The sequence below is a fragment of the Lithobates pipiens genome, unplaced genomic scaffold, assembly GCF_037356315.1.
Source record: "Lithobates pipiens isolate NorthernLeopardFrog02 unplaced genomic scaffold, aLitPip1_a1.2 Scaffold_3, whole genome shotgun sequence".
Lineage (NCBI taxonomy): Eukaryota > Metazoa > Chordata > Amphibia > Anura > Ranidae > Lithobates > Lithobates pipiens.
This window is the reverse complement of record NW_027507790.1, coordinates 149,545,917-149,558,889: the sequence shown is the minus strand read 5'-3', so window position 1 is coordinate 149,558,889 and position 12,973 is coordinate 149,545,917. Positions and strand designations below refer to the sequence as shown.

General features: G+C 42.7%; 1 protein-coding gene across 1 annotated transcript in view; it reads left to right on the top strand.

Moving 5' to 3' along the window:
* Nucleotides 1-12,973, top strand: part of SLF1 (SMC5/6 complex localization factor 1) — a 187,256-nt gene that overhangs the window by 157,483 nt on the left and 16,800 nt on the right. Inside the window, exon 15 of the mRNA XM_077462392.1 lies at nucleotides 5,995-6,089. Coding sequence (XP_077318518.1) covers nucleotides 5,995-6,089 — 95 coding nt within the window. The remainder of the gene's footprint in view (nucleotides 1-5,994; nucleotides 6,090-12,973) is intronic.

The window sequence follows — 12,973 nt, the reverse complement described above, 5'->3', positions numbered from 1 at the left end:
ATTTATTTACAAAGTGAACAATGTTTGGAACACTGTAAGTGTGATTTTAACCTTTTACTGTATATAATAAACAAGAACCTACTACACTATGGATTCTCTTTCCTTCATGTATGAGTGGTGACTACATAGGAATATACATCACCCCACTCGCCAGTATAAGCTCAATAGACCCTCATGCAGGTTTTGTTAAGGGGTCCATACCATCTGGTGAGTAAAAGCACAAGGGGAGTTGTGGAACGCAGTTCGCTGTGTGATATTTTGGAGCACTACAGCACTTTAGAAATTCTTGCACAGAAGCACCTTGGAAGAAAGTGTTGTTTTGGGAGTTTTCTAGTCTGTCTTGGACTTTCACTAGCTACCTGCTTTCTAGCTTATATGACATTGTACCTTTTTGATTTATTTGGTTTGAAACACACAAAGTGATTGATTTATATTTTACTTTATTTTTGATGGTGCATGCACATTGTTTGCACTCATTTGTTGTGATAATTAATACTATTTGCACTGCGGTTTGTTGTATACTACTGGAGTCTATTGCAAATAAATAGATGGCAGACCAAGCAACAGTGTGCGAAGGGCAGGAGGTTTCTTTTTGTACAGGCAGTCCCTGAGTTACAAATGACTCCTACTTACGAATGGGCCTCAATGCTGACCGCTTATGCTCCATGCTGGTCCTGGATAACTCCGAGCAGCTATCTTGCAGCACTGGACACATCCCACACTCCAGTTCTACAGATACTGCATGGCCAGAAGAGCCCCAGATAACATAACTGCATGCCCAGAAGCGCCCAGAACATCCCACATCCCTGCATAGGCTGAAGTTACACTTAAAAATGCACTGTTCTGACTTACACACAAATTCCACTTAATAACAAACCTGCAGTCCCCTTTTGTGTTTGTAACCTGGGCACCGTCTGTACTTACTTTCAAACTTTTCCTACTTACCTTCCAAAAAGAGCAGATAGCTAGTGATTTTCTGAAGCTCATTTCTGTTCATACTTTTAACATTTCATTATTATATTGTATGGAAATCCCCTAGGTCTTTTCCAGTTTTTGTAATTGTGTTCGTTTTTTGTGCAGGCTTTTGGGTCACTGGAGAAACAGGAGTTCTTAGTAAGAACACATTGGTCCATAAGTGGTATTCATGTGGCTAAATGTTATTGACTTTTCCTAGAGTCTGCATTCTGTTCTCAGCCGCAATGTGCTGAGAGGAGCCACTGCACAAACATTATAAATATTAAGCTGAAGTTTCGTTTATTTTTAGTATAGGTATTTATATAACGACCAAGAATTTGCATGGCACTTTACATTCACATTAGTCCTTGCCATCAAAGTAATGTCCTTTTTTTTTATAAATACTATAGCCAATTTAAACAAGAGCCAATTAACCTACTGCATTTCTTTGGAGTGTGGGAGGAAACCCAGAGGAAACACGCACAAGCACAGGAAGAATATGCACTCCATGCAGATAGCGTGATTTTCAAACCAAGGGCCCAAGTGCTGCAAGGCAGCAGCGCTAACCACTTAGCCACGGTGATTCCCAGTTTTTTTGGGGGGGGGGGGGTTTCTTGCTACACAGTACCAGGAACATAACTTACCTGTAATGTAGTGTATAGCATGTCCAGCTGGCGGCTGCATACTAAAGGAAAACTTTTCCCCACTGCTGCCCAGTCCCTCCTACAGTGCTAATCCTCAGGCACTGCTAGGATTAGCATAAATTGCTGCCAATGTGAAACAGCTGCATCAATTGCCCGCCTCATCTATCCACCTCCTCCATTTGTAGTATTTGTTCTTTCCCAGAATGCAGAATATTTTGTGAATGTAGCACCTGCAGATGAATGACAGGATCCACCTTCTCCAATCACAGAACACTTTGCATTTTGAGAAAGTATGAGTTATTTCAATACCTGCATTTAGATGTTCCTGCTTTAAAATATGTTTAGCCATGTTGAGGTGTGCTGTGTTTACACGAGTGTAAGGCCGTGTACACACGGGCGGATTGTCTTCCCAACTAAGTTCGTCAGACAATCCGACAGACAGTCCGTTCAACTTTTGAATGAACGGACTTGACCACACACGATGAACAGACAGTCCGCTGAAAGCTTGCGCGATGACGTATACAGCACGTACGACGGGACTAGAAATACAACGTCCAATACACTGCAATGCAACCTTCGGCCGTGTAAATCCTTTCTGAGCATGCGCCATACTTAGTCCGTCCAACTTGCCTACACACGAGCGGACTGTCCGCTGAAACCAAGTTTGGACGGACAAAATTACGGAAATTCCGAAAGACTTAGTCCGTCAGACTGTCCGCTGAAAAAGTCCGCTGAAGCCCACACACGAGCGGATTGTCCGCTGAAACACGGTTCAGCGGACTAAGTTGGGCAGACAATCCGCCCGTGTGTACGCGGCCTAACTGTTTAATCAGATCCTGGGCACACAGAATTCTATTTTCTCCAAACACAGCTAAACTGACAGCAAAAAAAACAATATAATACCCATTTTTTGATAGAATAACACAGACATTTTTACAGCAGCGTTTTGATATTTATTTGCAGCTTAAAAAGGCCACTCCATGTTATTCAATGGCCTCATACACACCATGGCATTTTTGAGCTATAACAGGCATTGGTGTTTTTTAAGCCCAAAAAAAAAACCCAGGACCAGCGCGTTCTGAGGATCCAGCGCTAGAGCTGTAAAAATGCCAGATGCCAGTAAAAAGTGTAAAACGCGGTTTAAAGAAGCTTAATGCTGTATACACAGCATTAAGCCTTCTCCAGTGTTTCTCTGCCTCTATTCAAAATCAATGGTTCCCTATAGGAGCCTGTTGATTTGAATATAAGTCGCACCAGAAGTCAGATGAAGGTGATCATTGTGTGCTCAGAATCTTGAAGGGGAACCCCACCAAAATGTAAAACAAAAATTGCACGAGCCCCCCCCCCCCCCACCCCCACCAATGACGATACCAGACCCTTCGGTCTAGTATGGATCTTAAGGTGAACCCCCACACTAAAAAAAAAACGTTGTGGGGGTCCCCCCAAGATCCATGCCAGACCCTTATCCGGGCACACAGCCCCACAGGTCAGGAGGGGGGGGATGAGCGAGCGCCTCCCCTCCTGGACCATACCAAGCCATATTTCCTCAACATGTGGGGTGGGTGCTTTGTGAAGGGGGGGGCTCTGCACCTCCCCACCCCAAAGCACCTTGTCCCCATGTTGATGAGGACAAAGGCCTCTTCCTGACAACCCTAGCCTGTGGTTTTTGGGGTCTGCGGGCAGGGGCTCATCGGAATCTGGAAGCCCCCTTTAACAAGGGGCCCCCCAGATCCCGACCCCCCACCCTATGTAAATGAGTATGGGGTACATCGTACCCCTACCCATTCACCTTAAAAAAAAGTGTCAAAAATAAACACACTACACAGGTTTTTAAAGTATTTTTATTAAAGCACCTCCGGATTTTCTCCCTCTTCTGGTGATGCCTTCTCCCTCTGCCGGTTCTTCTTCTCTCTGGTTCTTCTCCTCTGTGCTATGTCTTCTCCCTGTTTGCGGGGTCTTCTCACGCTTTTGCTGGGTCTTCTCCCACTGCTCTTCTTCCAATATTGACTCAACACGATCTCCTGGTGTAATGCTGGGTCTGCCGTGTGCAATGACTTATAGTGTCATGGGGTGGGGCCCCACGATGACACAATTTGGAGGCCACGCCCTGTGTGACATAATCGCCCCATCATGCCTAGGTTTGCAAGCTTACTGAAATACATCACAGGTTATATCATTTGCTGCTCAGTGATTGCAGTATTCTAGTCTGCATTTTCCCAAGGTAATACTTAAAATCTGGCCTGTTAGTGAGTCCTGAAGACAGGAGTTGAGAAACACTGGTATATTACTTTAACCACTTGAGATCCGCGCTATAGCCAAATGACGGCTACAGCGCGGATCTCCTTTGGACTAGGTCTATTGACGTCGTCCCGTGCACGAGCGGCCTGTGCGCCCCCTGAGGGGCGCGCGCGGCGTGCTCTGTGATCGGCGAGTCCATGAGATCCCGATCCCGACCCCTTATCACGTGATCAGCTGTCAGCCAATGACAGCTGATCATGTGATATAACGGAGCCGGTAATCGGCTATTATTCCTCCTCGCGCTGACAGCGCGAGGAGAAAAAAAAAGCCGATCACCGGCGGCCGTGATCGGGACATCAGTCCCGATCACGGCCAGCCCTGCTAGTGCCCACCTGCCCCCTGCCAGTGCCCACCTGCCCCCTGCAGTGCCAAATGTTTAAAAAGTAAGTGCCCCCCGTCAGTGCGTCCCAGCAGTGCCCACAGTGCCACCCAGCAGTGCCCACAATCTGCCTCAAAGGTGCTGCACCCCAGTGCCACTTATCCGTGCCCATCAGTGTCATCTACCAGTGCCCATTAGTGCCGCCCATCAGTGCCCAGCAGTGCCACCTATCAGAGCCACCTATCAGTGCCACCTATCAGTGCCCATCAGTCCCATCTATCAGTGGTACCTATCAGTGCCCATCCGTGCCACCCATCCATGCCACCCATCTGTGCCCATCAGTGCCGCCTTATCTGTGCCCATCGGTGCCGCCTTATCTGTGCCTATCAGTGCCGCCTTAACTATGCCTATCAGTGCCCACCAGTGCAGCCTATCAGTGCCCACCAATGCAGCCTATCAGTGCCCACCAATGCAGCCCATCAGTGCCCACCAGTGCAGCCTATCAGTGCCGCCTAATCAGCGCACTTCAATGAAGGAGAAAAATGACCCGTTTGCAAAATTTTATAACAAACTATTAAACATGATTTTTTATTTTTTTTTGCATCTTTTTTTGTTTGTTTAGCAAAAAAAAAAACTCCGAGCTGTAACTAAATACCACCAAAAGAAAGCTCTATTTGTGGGAAAAAAATGATAAAAATTTCATTTGGGTACAGTGTTGTATGCCCGCGCAATTGTCATTCAAAGTGCATCAGCGCTGAAAGCTGAAAATTGGTCTGGGACTGAGGGGGGTTTAAGTGCCCAGTAAGCAAGTGGTTAAAAGCCTTTACAGGGTCATCATGACTTATGGTTCTAGAATTATTGCTCTCACTCTGATGTTTGCAGCACAATTGCTGTTTACATACACATGTCCGTATGCATTGGGCTTATATTTATAAAGTGACGGATGCTCATTACATTTTTTATTAATTTTCTTTGTTTTGTTACAAATTATTTTCTTTTACACTTTTTTTTTTTATTTAACGTGGTTGAAATCCATTATTCATACCTACTGAAGTGACTAACTACAGAGATGAAACAAAACTTCGTACATAGGCTGTACCTATTTATCTGCGTCGCTCTCTTCTCTACAGCTTTCCAAAACGCATATACACTACATCTCTCAGCTCTGAAACATATGGGATGGGGATCTGATGTCTCACACTGCAGAGCACAATGAGGGGACCTCTGAGCTCTGATTGGAGGGAAGAGACACACACCCCCCTCCTCACAGTGCATGGGAGCATGCAAAGTTGTGGCTGTCACTCACAGGATGTGTGCTGGAGCTCTCCTCCCCCATCACCAATTATCTTTTGGAGTTGTAAAAAGCTGTAATGCCGCATACACATGATCGGATTATCCGGTGGACCAGAGTCTGCCAGACAATCCGCCCGTGTGTGGGCTCTGGCTGACTTTTTGTTCCCAAAAGTCCGGCGGACTTAGAAAGAAGTTTTGACTCAAAATTGGCTGCCGGACTGCCGATAGCTGTTATAGATGTTCCTCGATCTTCTCCTGTACATGTTGAGCCATAAATGTGTTTTCTTGTTTTAACCCCTTGAAACACCAGGAGGTTTATAAACATACCTTAATAGACAAGGCATTAAAAATACCAGATTTAGTAATTTTACTTAAAAATAACAGGTGCTGACTTCCAAATAAATGTAGAGAAATTTTATTTATGTATGTTAGAAAATGCTAACTTCTTTGTTGTGGCCATTCATTATTTATTTGTGGTTTGAACAGGATTGCCTCAAAGTTGAGGAAGAGGACTCAAGGAGGTGCCGATGCTACAGTACCACAATTTGGAAGACTAAAATCCAGCTGCCAAAACAGGAAAGGTAGACACCCATCTATATATGTATCTTGTTATGGTTTCAATTTTAATCAACTCCAGTAATTTAGAGAGTATTTTAAAGATCACTTTCCAAAAAAAAATATATATATAAAAAATTCCACCCTCCCTAGCCCCTATAACTATACCTAGAAAGTCCCCCCAAGCACTTGCGTACCTCTCCTTGGTTACCCAAAATCTTCGCCTGTACAGTCATTTTCCCCGTAAGCTTGAATCAGTCTTTTGGGAGTTACTGTATAGACACAGCCTGTGTAGGGGAAGATTCTGAGTCTGTTCTTTGGTTTTCTTCATTAGAAGACTATAGAGGCTGTTTTTTTTTTTGTTGTTGTCTTTTGAGGCATTTATTTTTAGAATTCATGTTAGAAGTAGACGAGACCTTGCCAGGAGCCAGAAGTGTTACTATCCGTATTTAGGGTTGAGCTCAGGCATTTTCAGAGTCCAAACCCGCCTGAGCTATCCATCCAGGAAGCCAGGAAGCATGCGGACAGCCAGTCATAGGTGTGGGAGGAATGCCCAGCCACATATATACAGGGGGCACGTATACATACAGGGCTGGAAATATCTCAGACTGCTATGATTGGCTGTCCCTTTGACGGCTTCCTGGCGGGATAGCTCCAGCGGGTTCAGAGTAATGGCTGAACGTTCCTAAGCTCATACCTGTCAGTATTATTACTGGAATAGCCCACAAAATAACAGCATACAGAATGCAGGTGATGTGTATATACTATATTCTTTATTCTCATATGTGTTAAAAACTATTTGTGGCATCCTTTTATTTGGTCAGTTTTTCAATATTGATTTATTTAGCCATTAAAAAACATAATTTCTGTACAATTTGTGTTTTGACCATACATCTGTTCTGTTATTAGTGTAGCTATCATCTGATTTGGTAGTATAATTCTGCCTGTCTGTCTGTTTCAGACCTAGACATTTTGTGAACAAAGGCTGGGTCTCGTTAGTTTGCACAAATTTCAGCATATGGACTGTTTTACTCCAGGCACTGAGCCCAGACTGCATCACCCTTGGCTTCATTTAAAACTGTATTTAAGCCCAAATATTTTACAATGAAGTCCTGTTATATTTCCCTCATCCCCCACACACAAGTTAGTAAAGAAAGTACTGCTATATTTGTTCCAGATTAGTAAACCGGTTTTAGATTCTTTAATAAATCTGTTTACAAGATATATTAAGTAATGCCACAGATGCAAACAGGTTCAATATACATATTTAAGACAGTAGATTAAAACAAAATCAAGGGTATTTCAGGAAAATAAGTGGGAAAGGTGCTGTAACACATATACGTGATTTGCACATATATTAATTTCCCTTTACCCTTCCTTTTTTTTTACCATATTTTGTGCTGTTACAACATGGAATTAAAATCTTTTGAATTACACCATTTGATTTATAGCAGAAATGCAGGGTTAGAAAATCGGCCGATCGCTTGACCACCAACCAACGAAACAGTGTTCATTGGTCAAGATCCTCACCAACATTAACTACTCAAAAAAAAATCTTTAAAAGAGCAATCAATTTCATATGTAGTGTTGACGTCTCATGTACAAGTAGGGTCATCTACTAGTTCCGCTCATGCGTGATAATGTTCATGAGATGTTTTACGGACGACCATCACAGCAACAAATAGAATATCATTCGTTTGCAAACGATACAATACAATTTTTCAATTTTTTTCAATCAGTGTTTTTCGTTCACAATATTGATATAGGGTATTACTTGCTGGGCATCAATGAGTAGAAAGTCGGCCGATCGTTTGCAGAGCGGAAATTTTCTCCTGATATTCTTATTATGTATTCCTGCCATAAGGCTTCGTTCACACGAGCACGAGAATGTGTATACCCATGTGAAAGGTTGTCTATGCCTGCATTGAATGCACAGATGTTCCATGCATTCATGTGCAGGCTGTCCAGTTCATGTTAATGGAATGCAGTGGCTGCATGGACACAGCCGCTGGTGCCAATTGGACAGTCGTGCAGGTGCATGTCCCCTAAAGCACACTGTGTTTGAGAAATTGAGACCTGCGGCTGTGTCCATGTAGCCACTGCTTCCCAATAGACATGAATGGGACTGCTTGTATGCGGATGCACAGAACACCTGTACATCCCATGCAGGCATATACAGCCTTCCATACGCATGTACACATGCTTATGCCTGAATGAATGAGACCTTACACTGCATATGTAACAATTTGAAGGTGCAAAAATATTTTTTTATTGTCACACAGAAGTTAAATAAAAAATAAATAAAAAAACAGACATTTAATGGTCTTTACATGTAAAATATGGAATGGTCACACACCAGTACAATATCATCATTTTGCTTGAGCATAACAAACAACCTGGTAAAAAAATGTTAAACACTCCTGCATCTCTCTTGGCAATATCAACTGTGAGAATATTATTCAGCCAATATTCGGTAGAAGTCCTTCTAGCATTGCATGTCTTCTGAGAAAAAATTCTCTCCAGATTGGTTTGGGACTGTTAGTGAACAGCAGTTATCTTGTCCTGCCACATATTCTCTGTTGAGTTTAGGTATGGGCTTTGGGCCTTCTAAGAAGTTCGGGATCTTGTTTTCAAAGCACTACAATGTCATTTTGACCATATATTTAGGGTCACTATCCCTTTAGAAGGTTACCCTTCTCCACAAAGTCAGTGCTTTGCAGAATAAACTATGTTTTCCTATGTTTTGCATTGCCTTGTGTTTGAGTCCAATCAATCCTGCCCTCAATGCTGACCTGTTTCTTAGTCCATGCCAATGAAAAGTTTCCTTTTTTCCCTCTAATGCCGCGTACACACGGTCGGAGAATCCGTCGGAATGCGTCTTAGCGGACCGTGTCGTCAGATTATCCGACTGTGTGTGGTATGCATCGGACTGATTCCGTCCGAATCTCCGTCGGACCCAATTTTCCAACATGTTGGAAATATTTCCCGACCAACTGGGCCGGTCGGACATACTCTGATCATGTGTAGAGAATTTTTATCGGACCAACTGCCACGCATGCTTAGATCAAATTCCTACATCAAAGCTATTGGCTACTAGCCTGAATCTAGTCCCATCATAACGAAATTACGTCATCACGTTCTGAAAGATCAGATTTTTCGACAACTTAGTACGACCGTGTGTATGCAACAGTTTCGGACAAGATCCGTCAGACTAAATCTGACGGACAAAATCCGACGGATTTGGTTGTGGAAATCTCCGACCGTGTGTACAGGGGCTTACAAACACTGGTGCCTCCCAGACGAAGGTGTATTTTTGGGAACATGTGACACTTGAAAGCAGTTGGTTGTAACAGCGCTTAAGTTTCAGGGTTGAATACTTATGCAGTCAATACTTTTGATTTTGTTCGTTTTTTTGTTTTTAAACTTGGAAAACTTTTTTTCTACTTTAGCATTATGTACTATTTTATTTTGAACAGTGATACACAATGCCAGTTATATGCATTGTTATTACAGGTTATAACAATACAAAATGTGGAAACACCCAAGGGAAAGAATACTTATCAATTCTCTATGATGTTAGTAATAGTTGTGGTCTAATCTGCCAGTTTGAATTGAACTTTAGCAATTGAATCCTATTATGTGGGGTTCATACATTATCCGGCCACTTTATTAGTTACATCTGTTCAATTCTTGGTAACACAAATTGCTAATCAGCCAATCACATGGCAGCAACACAATGCATTTAGACATTTAGACGTGGTGAAGATAACTTGCTAAAGTTCAAACCGAGCATCAGAATGGGGAAGAAAAGGGATTTAAGGGATGTGGCATGGTTGTTGGTGCCAAACGGGCTGGTCTGAGTATTTCTAAAATTGTTTATCTACTGGGATTTTCATGCACAACCATCTCTAGGGTTTACAGAGAATGGTTCAAAAAAGAAAATATCCAGTGAGCTGCAGTTGTGTGGATAAAAATGCCTTGTTGATGTCTGCGAGGTCAGAAGAGAGTGGGCAGATTGGTTTGAGATGATAGAAAGGCAACAGTAACTTAAATAAACACTCGTTGCAACCATGGTATGCAGAATACCATCTCTAAATGCACAACACATCAAGCCTTGAAGCAGATGGGCTACAGCAGCAAAATACCACACAGGATGCCAGTCCTGTCAGCTAAGAACTAGAAACTGAGGCTACAATTTGCACAGGCTCCAAAGTTGGACAATAGAAGTTTGGAAAAAAGTTGCCTGGTCTGATGAGTCTCAAATTCAGCTACGACATTCAAATGGTAGGGTCAGATTTTGGCATAAACAGCATGAAAACATGGATTCAACCTGCTTTGTATCAATGGTTCAGGCTGGTGGTGGTGGTGTAATAGTGTGGGGGATATTTTCTCAGCACACTTTGGGCCCCTTAGTACCAATTGAGCATTGTTCAAATATCATGGCCTACTTGAGTATGGTTGCTGACCATGTCCATCCCTTTGTTCTCTTTTAATGGCTACTTCTAGCAGAATAAGGCACCATATCACAAAGCTCAAGTCCTCTTAAACTGGTTTATTGAACATGACAATGAGATCACTGTACTCCAATGGTCTCCACAGTCACCAGATCTCAATCCAATAGAGCCCCTTTGGGATGTGGTGGGACGGGAGATTCGAATCACGGATGTGCAGCCGACAAATCTGCAGCGACTGCGTGGTACTGTCATGTTAATATGGACCAAAATCTCTGAGGAATGTTTCCAATACCTTGTTAAATCTATGCCATGAAGCGTATTACCCAGACATTCACTGACAGCGTGGTGCCGTTTTCACCAGCCTATTTTCTTTTCCACGTGACGGATATACCTTCCCGGAAATATGGCAGATCTGTGATACGGCACCTTCTGGATGCAGCTAAGACGTGCATACCTCTCAACTGGAAATCCCCGAACCCACCAACTACCGCCCAATGGCTACATAAAGTGGATGACATTAGCCGACTGGAGGACTTGATCCTCACCAGCCAGCACCGACAGGAAACATATTCTAAAACGTGGCAGGCATGGAATGCCTTCAAGTATTCTACTGAAGGCCATGCTCTCAGGAGAGTTGACTGACAACCTTTTCAGGATAATGACTGTACCCTCCCTCCCCACCCTCCCCTTTTCTATTTGTATTTTTTCCCCCCCCTTTTTTATCCCCCCCCTTCTAATGACCCGACCCGTCTTGCCCTGCTGCACCCCTCCCCCGCGGACCTATTCCGGTTCTTTAGTAACTTTAGGGGAAACCCTGGAGGGAGAATTTAGGATAAAAAAAGAAAAAAGGCAAGACCACATTTACAGGGACAGACACGTCGCTGCTCCCCTCACCTAGACAGGCCACACCCCTTCCCAGAGGAGACGGTGCCGGCCGTGGGAATCATACGTGTCTAAATAGCCTTACACTCTAGGCCCACCTAATGGTGAAGTCTTAGTGATGAGCGTTCTGTCTGAATTGGTATAGATATATTGCCGTTTGTTTAACTACAGTTGTACTGTTGTCTATACTGTTGTTTGTTCTGATCCCTGTATACTGGTCTTCTTGTATTAAAAAAAAAAAAATTGAAAAAAAAAAATCAATGCCATGAAGAATTAAGGCAGTTCTGAAGGCAAAAGGAGGTCCAACCCGATTAACTAGCAAGGTGTACCTAATAAAGGGGCCGCTGAGTGTATATTTCCTGAATATGCTTGGGTCATTTTTATTAAATGAACAGGTGCCATGTATTACCAAGAATAGTAGATGTAGAAGATAATCAATGTCCTACTGTGAAATTACAGTTTATAAACTGATGAGGAGTTAAATTATTGAAGAACCTAAATGTATGTCTTCGGCCACATTTTCTCGAGAATCTCCATTTTTTTAAAGGGGTTATCAGAATCCCATTATGGGGTAGGTATGCCAAGGCTGTCTTCTTTGGACCGCAGCTCATCAGCCGTTTCCCACAATTTGTGTGCGGCTTAGAGGACCGAGTACACAGAAGCCTTCACATTATACAAACATTCATGTCGTCTCAATACTGTAGATGTACAGACATTTACAGAGGGTGATTTTGGATGAAAGCTGATTGAATATTGTCATGTTTTTAGATTGAGGGAGGAAACCAGGGCAGGGGAAATCGCACAAATAAAAACCTTTGTTTGCAGTCTTTGCCATACACATGTTCATATTATTGCTCATTCATATGTAATACAATTAAAGGATTAGGTCACCCCTTAAAGCCCGACTCCAGCCAAAGGAGTTAAAGTGGAATTTTATCCAAAAAAATAAGTCCTGCTAGATTACTTTAGGCTGTCCTCTTTTCAGGTATAGTTACTATATGTAAAACATTAAAAATAAGTTCCTATACTGCATAAAATCCTGTAATACATTGTCCCACCGTGCACATGCTCATTTTCTCTCTATTTTTTGGCACTGTGCCAAATTTGTAGAGGCCAATCTGCTGACCGCTTACAAGTTACTATTCAGTGGCTCTGAGCTTCAGCAAAATGGCAGCTTCTGGCAAAAATAACAGGAGCAATGCTGGAGGCAATTTTACAGCACACTAATTTTGTATGTTTCTTGCTAAAGAACAACATTTTTATCAAGTTGTTATGGGTAAAGTTTAAGATAGGTGTACAATTCTGCCTACCTGGAACAACATGGTGTGCTATGCAAACTGGGAGAAATTCATTTGATTATCAGTTATGTCTAAACTGTATAACCTGAAACTAAAAGATAAACTGCAAAAGGTAAGTACAGTAGTGAACTTCTTTTGTATCCAGGTATACGGTTGAAAGTCGTTCCACTATTTTTCCAAGCAACCAATAAAAAAAAAGTTTTCATCATGCCCTTCAACAGGAATCCATCAAATAGAATCTATTTTTGATCAGAGTGTACTTTAGGTAAATAATGT